Source organism: Perca fluviatilis, chromosome 14 (genome assembly GCF_010015445.1).
Source record: "Perca fluviatilis chromosome 14, GENO_Pfluv_1.0, whole genome shotgun sequence".
Taxonomy (NCBI): domain Eukaryota; kingdom Metazoa; phylum Chordata; class Actinopteri; order Perciformes; family Percidae; genus Perca; species Perca fluviatilis.
In genome coordinates, this window is record NC_053125.1 from 19820533 (window position 1) to 19840117 (window position 19585).

General features: G+C 40.5%; 2 protein-coding genes across 3 annotated transcripts; both read left to right on the top strand.

Moving 5' to 3' along the window:
- The first annotated feature begins 1908 nt into the window (after positions 1-1908).
- Positions 1909-7775, top strand: LOC120573141 (tripartite motif-containing protein 65-like). Of its 2 annotated transcripts, none has more exons than XM_039822621.1 (7): positions 1909-2267; positions 3098-3472; positions 3648-3743; positions 3995-4228; positions 4536-4701; positions 6378-6437; positions 6557-7775. In XM_039822621.1, exons 1-7 carry the CDS (start codon positions 2034-2036, stop codon positions 7066-7068), a joined length of 1677 nt encoding a protein of 558 aa, XP_039678555.1. In that variant the 5' UTR covers positions 1909-2033; the 3' UTR covers positions 7069-7775. The 2 variants fall into 2 exon arrangements, with proteins under 2 accessions (XP_039678555.1, XP_039678556.1); XM_039822622.1 differs by having other exon boundaries at positions 3654-3743.
- Positions 7776-9347: 1572 nt separating this feature from the next.
- Positions 9348-18852, top strand: LOC120573139 (protein mono-ADP-ribosyltransferase PARP14-like). The gene is made up of 8 exons (XM_039822618.1): positions 9348-9542; positions 10567-10929; positions 11483-11601; positions 11777-13594; positions 13970-14209; positions 14343-14567; positions 14844-14913; positions 17088-18852. The coding sequence occupies exons 2-8, from the start codon at positions 10752-10754 to the stop codon at positions 18101-18103; spliced, it is 3666 nt and encodes a 1221-aa protein (XP_039678552.1). The 5' UTR covers positions 9348-9542; positions 10567-10751; the 3' UTR covers positions 18104-18852.
- The last annotated feature ends 733 nt before the right edge of the window (positions 18853-19585 follow it).

Sequence of the window (19585 nt, forward strand, 5' to 3'; positions counted from 1 at the left end):
CACTTAAGTAAGTTTTTGAACTAATCCGTAGTGCAGTATTTTCATAGTTATTATTACTTCTTCTACATAAGTAAGGCCTCCTTTACACTACCTGGTGCAAGTGGCCATTTTACCTGTAAGCAAAGACATTCTAGTTTGCAGGCTGTATACATTAATTTGAATTGAAGTTCATGTACTATAATTCAAACATCCATTTTAGATGCCTCATTCAATCATTCTATGTGGTGGAAAGCCTGCAGTGGAACGCTGACAACATGCTGCAGTCAGTTCCACTGCCCTCTTTGTCCCAAAGCCATGTTTAAACCAAGCCAACCAGTCAGACTTCAGCGGCATTTGGAGGTCCACGTAAAAATGCCATTGCATTTGAAGGTATGCCATTGCATTTTAGAGTGTGTCCATGTGACTTGTTTATCATTGTCTAATATAAACATGTTCTGGACTTACTCTTAGATAAGAAGATCTGCCGCTGCAATTTGAACTGCAGGAATGGGAGACATTATCATTGTCCTATTTGTGACAAAACCGTTATTAGAAGGACAGACATGGAAGCACACTTAAAGTCTTGTCCCATACAACAAAATTCCACCTCAGCTGCTGTCCAGTCCAAACCGAGTCAGGATTCATCCTTGCCTTCCCTGCAACCAAGTTCATCTGCTGCATCTATTCCTCTGCTTCCACCAACCATAATATCCCCATCTTCAGACCTTCTTGTGCAACGAGATACAACAATATGTACTAGTCCCTCTGCCCAATCAATTCAAACATCTACCAGTATGGGAGGGTGTGGAAAGATCAAGTGGATGACCATGAAAAGGAATCAATCATGGTGCCCTTCAAATTCACATTTTACAGCACTGAGGACATGTGGAAATTCTGTGAGGAAATAATGGACAAAAGAAATAATTTGGCCTATTGTGAATGTCACACAGATGAGTGAGTTTGTGTTTGAGGATAAAGGGCTACAGAACATTTGATCATGTTGTGACTTGGTGTTTTTTTATGTTTTTCTCATTGATCACTTAATAATTTTCTTGAATTATACTGTAGATATCAATAATTAGGGTTGTATCTAGTGGTACGTAGATGTTCCAGCAGCCCAAGAACATATAGCATAGACATAGAACCAAAAATGAAATTTATGGTAGTTAAGAATAAAAATACAGAATACAACAGAAAAACAAATTGAAAAAAATATAGAAAAAGAGCAGTGCAATAAAGTCAAAGTTAAATGATAATGAAAAGACAGCTGTATACTGTATAGTAGCTACACAATAAAATATATAGGCCTATGATGACATCTTATGAGATGTTGGCTTATGAATATGAGTAATAACTTAAAAGAAAAGTTGTGCACTGACCAATGTTATTCCCTACATTGTTTTCATTTATCAACTATTTGACCTTTTCTTTTCAAGATCCTCAGCTTTATAGTAGGCTACAAAGACAATTGAGCCCCGAGTCATATCACCCACCGTTTAATGACTATGTTGTAAAGTTACGCAGTGTATATTAGTCTACATATATGGCAATCATTAATGAGAAGTGTTTTTAAAAAGACAAAGGCTAATGTTTCAATTGTCCAAATCAATAGCTTTATTTTTTTCTTTGAAGTAATACAGGTTATGGATAGCTTTTTGTCCTAGATTTGGACAGAATAAATCAAAATGCCCAAGTTGTAGCTCATGCGCAACATAAAAGGAAAAACAGAACAAAAATGACAAACAAAACAAAAGTTTACTATATAAATAAAAACGGTATATACTTCAGACAAGGAATTGATTGATTTTACATCATTGTTTACTAATTAATGTATTTGTGAGGAAAACGATTCAAACGGAAGTGCATTCGCGATTTTATTTTGAAATGTATCCCGGGCATTTCCTGTCCGACAGGCTTGAGAGTGGAGGATCCTGCTGCGGTAGCGACCTCCTAGTGGACGCCTGCAGCAGCCAGGTGCCTCTCCTCCCGAGGGTCTTTTCCATAACAGAAAACGAAACTCATAAGTGCTTTCTCTGCTTGTAAAACTCATCAAAATGGCTGAGCAGCAGCAGCATGGCGTTGATTTGGACCAGAATCAGTTCTGCTGTTCAGTATGTCTGGAGCTGCTGAAAGAGCCAGTGACCATTCCCTGTGGACACAGTTACTGCAAAGGCTGTATTGAGGGTTGCTGGGAACATAAAGAGAAGAAGGGAAAGTACAGCTGCCCTCAGTGCAGGGAGACCTTCACCACGAGGCCTGTTCTGCGGAGGAACAACATGCTGGCTGAGGTGATGGCGTGGAAATAAGCCGTCTAGAAGTGGTGATAGAAAGATACCATTGATTGATAACATTTGTGTTAATGGACCTTTTTCTCAGCAGACATTTTGACTTGTCCTAGTAGGAAAAGCACAGCTGGAATTGATAACCTTAACGATGGCTCAATTCCATCAAGTGTCCCAGTAAGTTATTTCAGTGAGTCAGCATGCACAATACCAGGGCCTCTCCTAAGTGGAATGCGGCCATCATTAATGGTTTTGAATACACCTGAGCTTTTCCTACTATGACATGTCAACATGTCTGCTGTGAAAAAGGTCTATAAAGTGAATCTGCAAGGAAACTAGTAGGCTAACCAAAGTTTTCAAATAAATGTAGTGTAGTAAAAAAAGTGAATACTTGCCTCTTAAATGTAGCCAAGTGGAAGTGTAAAGTAGCAAACAATTTAAATACTTAAGTAAAACACAAGTACCTCAAAATTGTACACAAGTACAGTGCTTGAGTAAATGTTACTTTTCATCACTGCCTGTAGGTCCGACTACAGTCACCACATACATTTAGATAGCTGTAAGTGGTCATGAGTCTGACTGACTCACTTGAAGTTTGTACAATCCTTGTGTGAAGCCCTAATAACCCCATGAATTAGGTTCTCTAAAAATCCTTGTGCACTTAAAAAACAAAGAAAGTAATAAGAATAGAAATAAGAATAATTAATTCAGATGATTGTGAAGCCTTGCTAGACTCTGTATACACTGAGTGATTTCTGTTCTTATTCTGCTTTTCTCCTGTATGTCATGTAATTTACAATAATATTTATCTTTCTTTTTTATCATCCCTGCTGTAGCTTGTGGAGAAGCTGAAGAAGTCAGGCCTTCAGCCGGCTTCTCCCCCTGCTGCTGAGGCCTGTGCCGGCCCAGCAGATGTCGCCTGTGATTTCTGCCGTGGGACCAAACGACACAAAGCCACGATGTCTTGCCTGACGTGCTTGGTATCTTACTGTCCCGTTCACCTGGAGCCTCACCACAATGTTCCTGTGTTAAAGAAGCATCAGCTGGTCTCTGCTACAATCCCACTGCAGGAAAAGATGTGTAGGAAGCACAACAAGCTGATGGAGATCTACTGTCAGACAGACAAGAAGTGTATCTGCTATCTGTGCGTTATAGATGAGCATAGGAGCCATTATACAGTGTCCGCTGCAGCAGAGAGGGCTGTGGAACAGGTCGTAACAAAAAACACAAACAGAAAGATCTGCAGTCAAACACATTGATATAGCGTTTTAGTCAAATCTTTCTCACCAGTAGCAGTCGGATATGATTGAAGTGATAGAAAACATACTATATAAATATATCCATTCACAAAGAGCCATTGGCTGGTGTGCCAACAATTTCTTTCAGAAACAGCTGACCGTGAATCAAAAGAAAGTCCAGGAGAGACAAAAGGAAAGAGAAAATGAGCTGAATGAGCTGCTCCAAGCTCTGAAGGAGTTCAAGGTGTGGAATTTAGACTTTAGTATTTGAGTAATCCCGTGTTTTTGATAACTGGTCCTACGATATATGTATGGAGCCTTTCATTTTTCACCAACATAACCACTACAGATGCATGCATTAACTTGTAGATTCAGTTTGCCATGACAATGCATGTATAAAAATAACAGTGTCACAAAGTCGGAGCTTTGCCCCATATGTGAGTACATATTCTTAAAAGAAAACGCTTTTGTTTTTGTTTTTGTTTGTATGAACAGAGTTGCAGCGAGCCTGCAGTTAAGATCTGTGATAAGGTCGTTGATGAGCTGATCTCCTCCATTAAGAAAAAACGCACTTTGGTGAAGCAGCTGATCAAAGCCCAGGAGCACACTGCAGTCTGTCAGGCTGAAGAGCTGCAGCTGAAGCTAAAGGACGAGATCACCAAGCTGAAGATAAGAGACACCGACCTGGAACAGCTTTGTCAGACCGACGACCACATCCATTTCATTCAGGTAGCAGACACCTGTGTGGCGTGGAGCAATTTTATAAAAATTATACACTTTGTATAATAGTATAATATAAAAGTTACTGGATGTAAATTCCACATTATCAGTGCTGTACAGCCAAAGCACACACCGTATTAGAAGCTTAAAACATGCAAAACTCGGCTCAGTTCATTTTTCTTGAGGACACGGCAAATGTGACATCTGCTGGCCAGATTTGACAGTGAAACACGTGATACGCTGATGGTGATATTGGACTATCTATTTTATTTTTTTTATTTTTTTTTTGGTCTCTGGCTTATTGAATTCCCTCCAGACTTTCCAGTCCCTCTCCACCCCCTGCGAATCTCCAGACTGGCCAACTGGCCCTGTTGTTCATCCTCAACGTTCCACTTTCAAACCTGTGACTGACTGCGTGTCTAAGCTGAGGGATGACATAGAGGGCCTCCTGAAGGACACATCTCACAGCATCTCTGCCACAGGTACCTGGTAGAAGTATAAGAATCCAGAGTAATACAGTGGATTTGATTCATGTCCAGTGGCAGGGCATAAAGTTAACTTTTTTGACCACCAGACACTTTTTTTTTTTTTTTGCCTCATAAAGGTGAAAAACAGGATTTGCTGTTTGTATATGATCCTATTCATGGTAGCCTACTCGTGGACATTGCACCGTCATCACGTGCTGTAGTAGGGGGGCCAGCCTTGATAATACTGCATAGGGGTCCGGTGTTGGCTCGTTACGCTACTGTATATAAGAGATGAGATGACTGACAAAATCAGGAGTCGCCTACGCGCACCACAACAACAAAAACACTGGTGAATGTGGACCATAACACATGAGTTTGTATAGTTCTTAAAAATAAATAAAAAGGAAACTTGTTTTGGGGAGAATAATAATTAGTACAATTAATTAATTAATTAATTAATTAATTAATTAATTAATTAATTAATTAATTAATTAATTACTCTGGGCTGAGATTTTCTAGGAACCTTACCAAAAAGGCTCAGGATGATGATGTTGGTATAATATGAAAACGGCTGGTGGATTTAAGACACAAAATAATAATTTATTGAATGAATCAAATATGAACATATCTGTCAGTGGCTTGTTGATCTTTACATTGTTAGTTAATTTCCTATCCTGGGCTGGGACACACATTCATACGGTTTAATAATGTACTTATTGGACTTTAACTTGTCATTGCAATTACAATAAAGTAGCTGTCCTCAATTTAGGTCATCCTGTAGGTCTCATCTGCATTTTTTCCTGCATCCATAGTGTGTGATTGTGTGTGTGTGTGTGTGCGCGCGCGTCAGTCGCGGGGGAAACGGAGCAACAGGCCCGCCCGCTGCAGACAGCTGACAAGATTGAAACAGCAGCAACTTTCAGAGACTTAAGAGTGAAAAATCGTTACAGCGTCCATTGATGTTACAATGTATACATGTTGGCAGGACTGTCTGAAATGTTTTGCACGGTCTTTCGCTGTACGTTTTGTTGGTAATGTGAGATGTTCGAGTCACACACACGTCTCGTCTTCATAACAGAAACAAGGAAATACATTTTACCCGTTCTCACTCCCGCTTGGTCAGCGGCTGCAAGTGGGACTGCTGGGATTGAGTTAGTAATGAAAATGCGATTGGGAGCCCCGGCTGTCAATCAATGTCTTCCAGTGATGCGGGCCCCTGATAGGACCAGGCCTGTAAGCAACCGCGTGCCCTGCTTACCGATAGTTACGCATCTGAATCACTCAATTCTCATTGGCTACCTGCCAAAGTGGCAGGTAGATTGACAGAGATAGATAGAGTCGCTACTCGCTCCGATCGCCGGCACTCTCTCACTTCTCCCTCTACCACACACTCCCCACACACACGCACACATGCGGCTCGACGCACACACCAGCGCACAAGTATAAACATCAGGCCACTTACATAGTCTACGGCGAGAGCTCTGCGTAGAGCCTCCGCACAACTGTAAAACTGCCTTAAGATGGGCACAATGAGGAGAGAAGCTAAAATAAGCCCGAGTCCGACCCAAGCCCGATCTGTTAAAAAAAAAAACGGCCCGAGCCCGGCCCGAATGGGCTTAGCCTGTCGGGCCCCGACGGGCTTGCAGGGCTCTACTGTCCAGTGGTATTTAGGGTCTGTTTGTTTTTGTTAGTTTCTACTATAGATGTTGTGCTGCCACCTGTGCCAAAGACCAGAGAGGAGTTTTTACGCTGTGAGTGAAACCTTTAATTCCCTGCAGTTCCACAATATATCAGTGCATTAGTAATTAAATAAATATTTAAAAGTTGATGATAATATTGCCTTATTTTTACTGCTTTGTTCTTTCATCAGATTGCCGTCATCTAACCCTGGATGAAAACTCAGCCTCCCAATGTTTGTCCATTTCACAAGAACACCGGAGTGTGACGTATGCACCCTATGAGATATATTATTCTACTCGCTCAGGGCAGGTGTTGTGCAGAGAGGGTTTGTCAGAGCGCTGTTACTGGGAGGTCACTTTAAGTGGTTATACTTGGTCTGTGGCAGTGTCTTACAAAGACATCAGCAGATCGTCGTCAAATGAATCCAAGTTTGGAAAGAACAACGAGTCGTGGAGTTTAGAGTGCTCCCCAGATGGTTACACTTTCGAACACAACACTAGAGGCATGGCAGTGTCCGGCCCTCAGTCCTCCAGGATTGGAGTGTTCCTGGATTATAAATCAGGGACTCTGTCCTTTTACAACGTGTCTGACTCGATGACTTTACTCCACAAAGAGCACACCACGTTCACTCAGCCTCTCTATCCTGGCCTTGGGCTGAAGAATGGAAGCAGTGGACATTATGCAGAACTGGTGAAGTTATAGTGATAAAGTTTATATTGGGGTGGCTAATGTGTGCCACTGTTGAGCAGGCTGTAATTGGCTTTCCAATATAACTGAATACCACATGGTATATGAGAGGATGTCATTTTACAAGAGTGAAGAATAAAAAGAAAAAGAAGAAGCATTGAATACCACTTCACTCTAACTTTAAGGTCCTGCTAAGTAGGTTATTTTTAGCCTTGTCTTTGTTGCAGAGTTTTTGTGCCAATCTTCTCTGTAGCTGTTCGCGCTAACAAGAAATGCTGCAAAAATTGGCAACTATTTTGATGATAATTTGTAAAACATTTCTATATAATATTATTTTAAAACACATTTGTGCAACTTTAGGCCATATAAGTAGTTCCATAATTGCAAAACAGTTAAGGTAAAATGGTAGAGTGCCCTCAGTCGTTATGGCTGATTTATTGCATTAATGTGACATGGTGTTTTTGGCTTTCTCTTGTTCTGGTTGGATTGTCAATTTCTTGGAATACTTCTTTGCATGAAGAAGGCTGCTCAGAAAAGTTTTTCGTCAGTTACTTGAAACCATATCAGCCTCGGCACAGTTTTATTGGTTTTTGTGTTTATATAAATATGACTGTTTGGTTAGGATGAGCGGCCATTGCTACACATTGGAGGATTTATATGCAGAAGAATATGCTGTAAATCATTTGGATTATTTAGTTCAATAAATAAATGTACCCACAGCCCATTGTTTCTGAGTGTCATGCATCTTGCCAGAACATGTATAGGTGGTGAATTTGTTTGGTGTACGGAGATACTGTCGTTTCTAAAATCATTAACTAATTCAAACTATTGTATTTAGGGAACTACACAGTGTCTCAAGATGGCAAAAAAAATAATCTCGGACACTACTCGGGTCAGTCCTTAATAGTAAACATAATATGTTGTATCATGAGATGATTTGAGTTCATTAAATGGACTTTAAGAATTCTTACAAGACATTTAGATAATAGTACAAACCAAATGACAAACAACTGGAGTGATTATTTTTGGACACAGGCTGTGCCTCTGCCTGTTCCACAGAGAGGTCATGGGGGGGTCACAGTCAGCTGCTGTCGTGCATTTCTGCAGCTAAAGAGAGAAACTAACAGTGTCTGAAACATTAGCAGGGTGGATGCTTGCTAACACAGGTGTGTGAAATCTGCTCTTCCTTTCTCAGGTTAACTCTTGCTCTGTGATACACTCAGTTTCCAGTTTCCACCCAAAATGAATGAAATATAATGCTCCAGTACTGTAATAAAGGCAACCTTCATGAAGGGAAGGACACAGAACATTTATTGTTTTCATGAACCATTGTGTGATACTGAGAGGTGTAACTATTATTTACTGAACCTGATGTAAATGGGGTGAACAAAGTTGAAAGAAAATATTTGAAATTTTAGAATACCCAAAGAATGACTTTGAAAGCACTGTGACATGGACAGAGGGCACCTGTATCCCACTATGTAGGCTAGTCCCTAATGTTTGGATAAACAACTCAGATATCAGTTTGACTTGCCAAAGTATAAAGACACACCTACAGTACAGTATAGCATTAGTCACAACTCAAACAGCCAGGCGTGGTTCTATAAGGTTGTTTTTATGCTCAAGGCTATTTTGATTTGATTCAGTGTACAGAAGTTCACATGGTTTAAAGCGTTTGTTAGTTTTGCTCTATTTCAACATATTATTTCATGAAGGAGATGAAAGCATTTTTAGTATGACCTTTCAGTCCATTCAAAGAATATTAACAGTCCCATTCACCTAAGTTCAAAGTAACAGCTCCAATGCACTTAATAATACTTAATAAGAGTTGATTTCATCACCTAGTCTCTGTTTGTCCTAGATGGATATTGAGCACTAAAGGAGATTAACTTCTTGTTCATGTTTTGTGTCATGCATTGTTAAAAACATAGGGCTGTATCATCATTGTTATTAGCAGTACTGGTCTCATTGTGTTGTTTAGTTTAGTGGTTCTCTGCCTACCATATTTTTTTGTAATTGTGTACAACAAAATATACATACAGTACATACAAATACAAAATGTACTTTTGTATATGTACTGTGCCTTAGGAGTGTAAAAGTTGCTAATGAAATGAAAGCAGCATTTTAGAGAGAATAAAGAGATAATAGAGGGAAAACTGGAGTATATAAAAAGATAGAATGTTCCACTGGCAACATAGCACTTTATAGTATGATGAGTAGAGAGGGTAAGAGGTAAGAATATCACGCTATAAATAACTCATCCGACATAGCAGATCTTAGCTCTGCGTGTTGTACGCAGCAGGCATGAGGCTGATATGACTTGAAAGGTGGCATTCCTGAGCCATTGGTGTGCTCTTCAGTATTTGGTGGCAGCAAAGTATACTGAAGCTCAAACCTAAAACAAAAGAGCTGAGTAGCAGCTCTGTCACAGGACTTTGCCACTCAGCCCGTCATAACCAACAGGTCAGCCAGTGAAACCTGAGATAACTGTAACTATAACTATAACTATACTACTACTATAACTGTAACTATACTATACTATACTACTACTATACTACTACTATAACTGTAACTATAACTATAACTATAACGTAAGTACTTATTCTTGGATGGTAAACTTTGTTTCTGTGTTAACATTGTTGATGTTTTCAAGAAACATTACTTAACTATGTTCTGTTCTTCTGATAGTTTAATTGTCAATAATTTGTCTAATTACCTTGACTTTTTTTCTGGAATTTTATGAGAACTGCTTTAAAACACAATTTTAAACAGTTTAAAATCATGTTTTAAAGCAGTTATGACACATTTCATAGGTCTGCAGAAAGAAAGCATTACTTGACACTTTGGGATCGCTAGGTATTAAACATGGTTAAATAAAATATATTTGCATAGATATACACAATACAGAAGAGATACAATATATATCTGGAGTCATTGACCCCAAACTGTATTCATGTTTTAAACTTAACTTTTATTCTATAACTTAACTTATTATGCTATTACTCATGTGATAGCACCGTTGGAGTGGAGTCAGGAATTCATTTCACTGCTTCTTGTAAGTGTATAGTGTATACATGTGACAAATAAAGAAACTTGAAACACAAAGAACATCATTTTGTAAGATAACATATGGTACATTTGTAGGCTTTTGTCTGGGAATGACTTTTGGCAAACAAAAGGCATACTTTCATGCACATCCTCATATAACTCACAAACATGTATCTCCTTACTTGGTGTAATGGCAATGCTTTATGATCCAGTCTTTGGCAAAGGGAAGGGACTTCAATACTTATCCAGATATAGTGTTTTAACAGGGTCAAATGAAATAAAAATATTTAAAGGAAAAAGTTGGTTAATTTTGCAATTAGCTTATTATTTTTTTAAATATTTTTTTCATTTATTATTATCAGTTATTTTTTATTGGGGTTATTGAGGTGTGTTGGACCTCCCAAAATCTACCCTGTGACACTATTCCCTATAAAGTAGGTTAAATTATTTTTTCTTCTGTTTCAGCTTTAGCAGTAACGACATACTGCATGGTACATCTCCGTTGTATGAAGTCACCATGGTGATATTTGACTTTGCTCTGCTTTCACAGCACTAGCAGGATCACACGGGCGACTGTAAACACACTGCTCCTTCAATCGGACGCTGCATATGATTGTCTTTCTTCGTCTCTTCACAAGAAGAGCGACACTATGGATGGTGTTTACCAGTACTCGGTTTTCTTTGAGTGGAACAGCAGCCTGCTCGGGGAGCAGGCGAAGAGAATCGAAACATATTTCCGTGTTCGGCGCAGATCCGGCGGAGGAGACTGTGGACCAGTGAGCAGGGTGAAGGATGACGTCTACAGCGTTGCTTTCAAATATCAAAAAGGTAGCCAATAAGATAAGACACCGTACATTAGCCTGCTGATCAACTCATGTTCTAAATGATGTCGTCTGTCTTATGTTGGTTAAAGAAGTAGCCTACCCTATGTTTGAACTACAAGGCTCACTGCATAGCCTACTTTAAGTTTCACTTTCCCGAAAATGAAACCTAAATCTATTCTGCCACAGATGAGCTTTTGATTTCGCCGAATATCTCAGATAAGTAGCGTTAGTCTACAGCCTAAGTATAGACTACCCTGTAGAAAAGAATATAACAATAATCCAATGCAAAAGATTAGTAGATTTCCAGTTTTCAGTCACTGCACCAGCTAACTGAAATATAAAGTAGGCCTACTTCAGTAGAATCAGTTGTCTATAAAACATGATTGAATGAGAAACAACAAAGGAGGTCATCATGCCTACTGTATGAGTGTGTACATTGTGGGAGAGGGGGATTGAAACAACAACGTTGCTCTGTTTAGTGACAAAAAATGTTTTGTCAGATGAGCAGCAAGTCCATGATTTAAAACACAATAAATAATGTCACATGCTTTTAATAGATCAGCTGGCAGTCCTGCAGAAATCTGAGCATGTTGTGGATGGTGTGGTGTTCGCTGTCCGAGGCACCATGGAACACATCATCTCCTCTCCAAGCCAGGATCCTACAGCTCCAGTACAGGTTAGCACAACATTTCTGTCATTCAATCAAGATTGTGTAGTCAAAAAATACATTTCTATTAACATTTTCCCATTTCATGTCGTTATATAACACCAAAGAGGTTGTATACTGCATCATAAACCAGTAAAGCTGTTGTTGTTGTTGTTGTCATTACTTGTTTATCTCTTTTCATCAGAGCCCACAGTCCATTCCTGCCTCAACTCCTCCACCAAGTGGTGAAGAATATGAACTACAAGTTGATGCTTACCTTCTTCGTTACCTTAAGGAATGTCCCAAGGCTGGGGAGAAACTAGAGAAAGAATTTGCCTCTGTGGCCTGCTCTGCTCAGCTTTACCCAGAGGAGGAGAGGGTTTCAGTTAGGCGTTTAGCTCAACCTGGTGCTGCAGGCGATGATAGAAACTGGAATGCCGAGGTAGACAAACTTTTTGATGGCTACCTGTGCCACTATGAGTTTGACGCTCATAAAGTTAAAGCTTTGCTTCAGTCCTGCAGCTCTCGTCAGAGCACAGATGAGGTGAAGGTGTACAGCGAGGTTGGGATGGCTGTTGTTGTCGGGGAGCCTTCTCAGGTGAACGCCAGGTTGATGAATGTAGAGAACAGGTCAGGTGTGAGTGAGAAACAAACCAGCATTCGGCGACTGGGCGAGGCCAAGCTCCGCCTCCTCTGGAAAGAGATCAAGCACAGTTTGGGACGAGATTGTCCAGGAGTGAAGGTAACGCAGGGAGCTGCCGGTCAGTTAGTTTTGGAAGGTTCTGCAGAGGAGATTCTTAAGGCAGACGATTGGATCTCTGGTCAGGAGAATTTGGTGTTGGAAAAGACGGTTTCTGACATGAGCCCACATTTGTTGGCCTTTCTAAGGAAGGCATACAGAGGTCCAGGGGTGCTAGGCCACTTTTTAGGTGTCAGTGACAAGGTGGAAGTAGAGTTACGAGACACAGAGCTACGTTTGGTCTCCCTTTCCACTGATAATCTTGATGAAACAGAAAATGCACTGCAAGCTGAGATAAAGGAAGTAAAGATTGATGTTCCTTACTGCTCCGCTGTGCCGTCTGAGCTTCAGGAAAAGCTTAAGTCCAAGACAAATGAGATGAACCAAGGGCAATACAGGGCTCAGATCGTGTTTGGCTCAGACAGCTCGGTGTGCTTACTGGGCCACACCAAAGAGGTTGAAGAGCTGAGTGAAGCTGTCACACAGTTTATTTTGGACCAGTCTAGTGTGCAAAACAAAGCACAAGAGATTTCACCAAGTGTTGCTCATAATTTGGAATCTCTGAGTTTGAGTGAAGTAAACACAACAGTTGCGCGCTATAGACTCCGTGATGGGTTCCAGGTGCTGGTGTGTCAGGGTGACATCACCAAACAGGATGCTGATGCCCTGGTGAATGCTGCCAACGAAGATCTGGACCACGGTGGAGGGGTTGCTGCTGCGCTGAGTAAAGCAGGTGGCCCTAAAGTACAGAGTGAGAGCACTGCCTTAGTAAAGTATAATGGGAAAATCCCCACAGGTGAAGTGGTAGTGACCACAGGGGGGAACTTAAAGTGCAAGAAACTGCTGCATGCTGTTGGGCCAGGTGGGAAATCAGGTGGTAGAGAGGGGGTGTTACTGGAAAAAACTGTCCAGTCTGCTCTGAATTTAGCAGAGATGATGGAGTTCAAGTCCATAGCCATTCCCTGTATCAGCTCAGGGACATTCGGTGTCCCTGTTACTGTGTGCTCTGAGGCTATTGTTACTGCTGTTAAGAAGTTTGGCAGTTACGGGGAGAGAAGTCTGAGCAGAGTCATCCTGATTGATAACAGAGGAGAGGCGGTGAGGGCAATGCAGGAAGCATGTGATCGTCTTCTCCAAGGGATAAGTACTGGAAACAGTGCACCGAGAGATCTGGGCTTCCAGGTGGATGCTTCTGCCCAAGACACAGCAGGAGGAGCCACAGCTGGAGCTCCTGCAGGTGGTGTCCATGTAGAGATCATTCAGGGAACCATCGAGACCCAGCAGGTAAGAAAGATACGTTTCTGTGATTTTTAAGAAAATGTATCAAACCTGCTCATTAGAAGATTAGAACCACTCTCCGCAGAATGACTTGTGTTCAGGATACTTCCACAAGGGCTTTTCTATATGACAGGCATGAAAATATAAATGACTTTGCTTACCTTGATGATGCCTATTTCTGTGTGTTTAGTCTTTGTAAATATGTCTGGTACTTTAGGCTCCATGTTAAAATTACCAGAAGTTCCTGTTAACAAGGGCTTTGGATTTAGGAAGACGCTGATGAGAGGGAACTTTTATTTCTTTAAGTAGGACTAATATGAGAAAATAAATAAGCTATATAGTTGTGTGAAACCTCCATCACATATCCTGTTGTCCTCCTAGGTGGATGCGCTGGTATCGCCCATGGTTGGCCATGAGCCTCTCTCTACCCGTGTCGGAAACATTTTGTTTGAAATGGTTGGATCCCAGCTGACTGCAAAGTTTAGAAAGGAAGCAGGAGAAGAAGAAACACTGCCTGGTGACCCAGTCCTGGTGGAGGGCTTGCCTGAACTCCCATCTAATGCAGTGTTCTTCCTCAACCTCATTCCCTGGGATGATGACCATGATGGAACTGCAGTCCAGGTGAAATTTTGGAGGAGTATTTTCAGTTGTGTCTTATCTTCTTGTTTAAGGAACTGTTTTTCAGTTTTCTGCACCATAATACAGCATTTATTTTGTCTAGCCTTAAAAACTATTGAATTTTGACCTTTTACAGGTTTTGAGAATGGGCATCAACAAAATCCTAACTTCCTGTGTGAAAAGAGGGTTTGGATCCGTTGCCTTTCCTGTACTTGGAGCTGGGATTGCCCTGCGTTTTCCTGACAGCGTGGTAGCCAGGGTTCTACTGGAGGAAGTTCATGCGTTTGGACAGAACCGAGCCAGAGGAACGCCATTACTGGTCCACATCGTCATCCACCCCAACGACGAGGAGTCTAGTGAGGTAATGGAAATGCATTGTACCATAAACGCTGATATTCGCAAGTTCCACAAAATACAGTAAGCAGTAGAAAAAATTCATTTTCTAAATGTATTTGTATTTCTTTATGTGCAAACAACAGTGAAGGCTTCAGAGGTTCAAATATCTTGGTAATGATATTGAGTGCAATTAATTTAGTGTGTCAAAAATAACTCTATTATATTAATGCCAGATCAATTTATACAAATAAATGGCAATCTTGAGCAATAAACATATTCTTCATTTTCCTTTTCTCTACAGGCTTTCAAGTCTGTGCAGGAAGCTTTCCAACCCAAAGGATTCACAAAAGATGTTCACCAACCAGACCAAGGTGGGTATAGGTATTATGTGTCAGCAATAGGGGTGCACGATATTGAAAAAAATGTGATATTGCGATATCGATAATGAATATTTCGATATCGATATTAATTTCGATATTTTTAAACATATGTAGAATTACCAAAGTTATGGGAAAACACATCAAAAATAGATTTCATATTTACCAGTGTTAAAATACATTTAAAATGTTGCCTGAATTGAAAGAATTATAATATATATATATTCAAAATGTAATGATTTATTAAAAATGTAATAACAATAACTTATAACAATATCTTATTCACCAATAAATTCCTGTTAACGACAAAAAAAATGGAAAAGGGTATTTTACAATTACTTTGAATGCAGCACGAGGCTGGCGAGGCCAAACCTTATGCGTCAATGGGCCAAACACTGTAAGGGAAAGCGTATTTTACAATTTCTTTGAATGCAGCATGAGGCTGGCGAGGCTTAGGCCGGTTACACACTGCACGCGTCTCGTGAGCGTGTCAGCCGCGTGGCGTGTCTGTTTATATTTCGGCTCCCATGTTAACAGGTTCGAGCTTACACACTGCCGGCGTGAGACGCGGCTCGAGGCGCGGCTCGAGACGCGCCTGAGATGCGTGCCTTCTAGAAATAGAACCGATGCCTATTTTTCACGCGAGACGCGAGCGTGTTGGAAGCGTTTCCAGGCAAAATAGAATAGGAAAATATGTTTATATGTCATTTAGACACAAATTCATATTAATAAATGACATCTTGATGTTTGAAAGTCTAGGTTTTGACATCAATGTAGATATGATTGTAATACAAAATTTCAGAGAAAATATTTTCAAATGTTGCACTGGTCATACAGAGCGAAATAATAATATAAAGGGTAGTAGGATATGCTACGATAACAACGTGAGTGACGGTCCAACATCAGATAGGCTGTATAGGCTCTTTACAGCTACAGACAGCCCACTTACCCATTTTTCAGAGTTTGAATCTGTCGGCGCTATGTCCCGAGATCAGCCCTCCCTGTACCTAGCAGCAGGAGCAGCGCCGCGTCAGACACGCTTCTGGTGTGTAGGACACAGAAAAATCCACGCAGCTGACACGCAGCTGAGACGCAACAGAAACGCCACGCTCAAGAGACACGTGCAGTGTGTAACTGGCCTTAGTCTGTGCTGTTTTTCAGACAACGGCAGCTACAGTCTGGTGTTACAGTTCTCTCAAGTGAAATACAGACACACTCTTCGCGGTTTAGCTGTCAGCATTTTAACCTCATTTTTTACTCTGTTAAAATGCTCGGTTAAATGCTTGCTAACGATAGGCTAACGTTACCTGCTGTCAGGTGTAGCGCTAACTAGCTAACCCTAATGCCAAGTAGCCTCCCGTGCGGTGATGTTTCAGTTCCCTCTAACGTCCGTTTTCGGATCATCAGAGAGAAGCGCAGGCATTTAAGTGGCACCTCAATAAGGCGCTCCACGCAGCTGATGTTTGTTTATACTTCTCCGCTGGTGTGTGCGTCGAGCCAGCCGGTGTGTGTGTGTGGTAGAGCGAGGAAGAAGTGAGAGAGTGACGGCGTTTTTCTTCGGAGTGAAAACGTTATAGTGAGAGAACCAAAGTGTCTCCCCTATTCTTTCTGAACACGGTGGGAAATCTGGAGCAGGAGAAGTTAACCCTCTCCTTGATTTCATGGTGTTTATGGAGAAGGAGAACCAGGAAATGAGTTGGGGAATTGCAACGCTACCAAGTGATGTGTATTTTTCGAGAGGTGCATCAAAGAGTGTAGACGTAACAAGAGGCTAAACTCAATAGTTGTGCTGCAGCTTGCAATGTAACAGTCTATTGAGTGCAGCTCCGCCATCTTGGACCGAATGCAACACAATGTTCTATTGAGTTTCTCCTCTTGTTGCTTCTATACTCTTTGGTTACATGTCGGGCGGGATGCAACGTAAACAAAATATCGCGTAATTATCGCGAGACTTCCGGTATAATATCGGGCAACGTGATATCGCGATAACGATATTGAGTCGATATATTGTGCACCCCTAGTCAGCAAAGAATTATAATTCAGTACTGGGTTACCTTAACTGAGTTACTTGTTCTCAAAAAGCATTAGAAAACTAAGCTTAAAAGCTAAAAAAAAGCAATCAAGCTAGAGACAAGCATGCTTAACAGAGTCATTATTCTCTTTTCTAGTGTCAGCTACAAGGAGGATCGTCCTGCTCGGGAAAACTGGTTCTGGGAAAAGCAACCTAGCCAACACCATATTTGAAGAGACATTGTTCACCACAAACCATACTCCCAACTCTGGAACAAGTGAATGTCAAGCTGAAACCAGATGTGTCAATGAAAGAAGCATCACTTTGATTGACACTCCTGGTTTCTTTGATGCAGGCAGGTCTGAGGAGGAGATGAAGCCTAAGATTCTGAGGTGTATCACAGAGTGTGCTCCTGGGCCTCATGCTTTTCTCATTGTGCTTAAAGTGGAGAAATTCACAGAGCAGGAGAAGGATGTCATCAAAAAAATATGCCAATATTTGTCTGAGGAAGCTTTAAAATATGCCGCCGTTGTCTTCACTCATGGTGACCAGCTCCAGGAAAAGATGAAGATTGAGGAGTTTGTCAGTCAGAATATAGATCTAAGTAATCTGGTGAAGATGTGCGGAGGCCGGTGCCACGTTGTTGATAATAAGTACTGGATGAGCAGCGGAGAGGACGACTACAGAAGTAACCAGTTCCAGGTGGCAGAGCTGCTCAACACCATAGAGAAGATGGTTGAGGCAAACAAAGGAGGCTGCTACACCAATGAGATGCTACAAGCAATCAACAGAGAAATACAGAGAGAGGAAGAGTGCATTAGACAGTCATCATCATCAGGCAACATGTCACAGGCAGAAATTAGAGATAAAGCTACAACTAGTGTTTTTAACAGCTTATTGATCAGATTGGCAGGTACTGCAACAGGGGCATTGTTAGGAGTTTTTCTTGGTGTGGCAAGGATGGTTGCAGCAAATGTTAGAAATGTTCAGGATCTTTCAGCACTGGTATCAACAAACAGAGGAATGTTAGCAACTGATGCTCTGTGGGGGGGAGTACAGGGTGGTCAGATAGGATATGATGTAGCTGAAGGAGCAGAAACTGCAATGGAAGCCATAGACAAGACAGTAAAGGCTGTCTGGGAGTCATCTGGGGTTGCAAATGATCAAAACTAAAAATAGAGCATTGACAATAAAAAGAGTGGAGCAGGAGGTTGGTGTTTGTTATATAATTAGGGAACAATGGGCTACTAGGGTTACAGATGTGTGAGACAATAAAATTATTAGTTAGAAACCAGGATTTTGAGATCAAGCTGTAGTTACTTTCTAATAATACCTGTCAAATATGTCTGTGCGATTAGTGTTCTACCAATACAGGGTACAATAAGTATACATTTGGGAAATTATTAATGATGACACAGTATTCCATTTTGAATAATTCTGAAGACTTTGAAATGCTGAATAATGTATTTTTAGTTGGTTTTATTTTAACTCCTTATTGTAGTGTTTTGCATTTAGTTTTGAGTGATTCAATAAGTAAAAAGCTGGTTTAATAGGACTTTCTTCAGTCTCTCATCAATCTAACATCAAAGATGAAGGACATGTGTGATTATACTAATGACTTAAGTATTTTTCAAAGATTTTACTCTTCATTTTACATTTCCATTCCTTTTGGATGCTGAAAGATGCTTTTTTTTTTTAAGTAGCAAGCAATAGCTTGTAACACGTTAGACAATTAAACAACTGTGCTTACACATTTTCCACTGTCCGTTTTGTTGTGCGACAGTAAATTAAAATGAATCGTCATATTAAAAAAATCCCAAAGACCAGATTAAATTTTATTCAGTTTTATTTTAACTCACATGAATTCACGCAAATTCCGAAAATATTGAGCGTTGTCACTGTTTACGCCAGAGAGAGAGAGAGAGAGCACAACAGTGATCATGCAAGATAATCCAAAATTGGTAAATTACTCTGTTACAAGCAGAAAGTTACAGTGCCCTCCACAATTACTGGCACCCCTGTTTAAGATGGGGTCATGGACTTCTAAAAATTCTCCTTTTTTTAAACAACATATAACTCAAATGCAAAAAAAGAAAAAAATCCAACCTTTTATTTAAGTACATCACTTTGGTGGTGAAAAAATAAATCACACATTTAGAAAAAAAAAACTTGAAATCATGTGTCCCACAATTATTGGAACCCCTAAAAATTCCGCTGAAAAATTTAATAGATTTTTTTTTAAGTATATTTTTCTGTAGTTGCTAAAGTTGGTCAGGGTATCTAGGAACTTTTAAATAGTAATTCATGACTACCTGTTTCCCTGGGGTATAAATATGACGTGACACAGAGTCCTAATTCTCTTACCCATTTGTCAACATGGCAAAGACAAGAGAACACACAATTCAAGTAAGGCAGATGTGTGTCGACCTTCATAAGTCAGGCAATGGCTACAAGAAAATAGCCACTCGCCTTAACTTGCCTGTATCTACAGTCAGAGGAATCATTAAGAAGTTTAAAACAACTGGAACAGTGACAAACAAGGCTGGAAGAAGTCCCAAGTTTATCTTGCCACAACGCACAGTGAGGAGGATGGTAAGAGAAGTAAAAAAAGGTCCTAAGCTCACTGTCACAGAATTGCATCAAAGAGTGGCATCT

Bases quoted from the DNA above. Each gene is read 5' to 3' on its own strand.
- LOC120573139 (XM_039822618.1), top strand. From the start codon at position 10,752: ATGGATGGTGTTTACCAGTACTCGGTTTTCTTTGAGTGGAACAGCAGC. The intron at 11,602-11,776 runs GTTAGCACAACA...TCTTTTCATCAG, and splicing joins ATCCTACAGCTCCAGTACAG to AGCCCACAGTCCATTCCTGC. The intron at 14,568-14,843 runs GTAATGGAAATG...TTTTCTCTACAG, and splicing joins ACGACGAGGAGTCTAGTGAG to GCTTTCAAGTCTGTGCAGGA.
- LOC120573141 (XM_039822621.1), top strand. From the start codon at position 2,034: ATGGCTGAGCAGCAGCAGCATGGCGTTGATTTGGACCAGAATCAGTTC. The intron at 4,229-4,535 runs GTAGCAGACACC...AATTCCCTCCAG, and splicing joins ACCACATCCATTTCATTCAG to ACTTTCCAGTCCCTCTCCAC. The intron at 6,438-6,556 runs GTGAGTGAAACC...TTCTTTCATCAG, and splicing joins CAGAGAGGAGTTTTTACGCT to ATTGCCGTCATCTAACCCTG.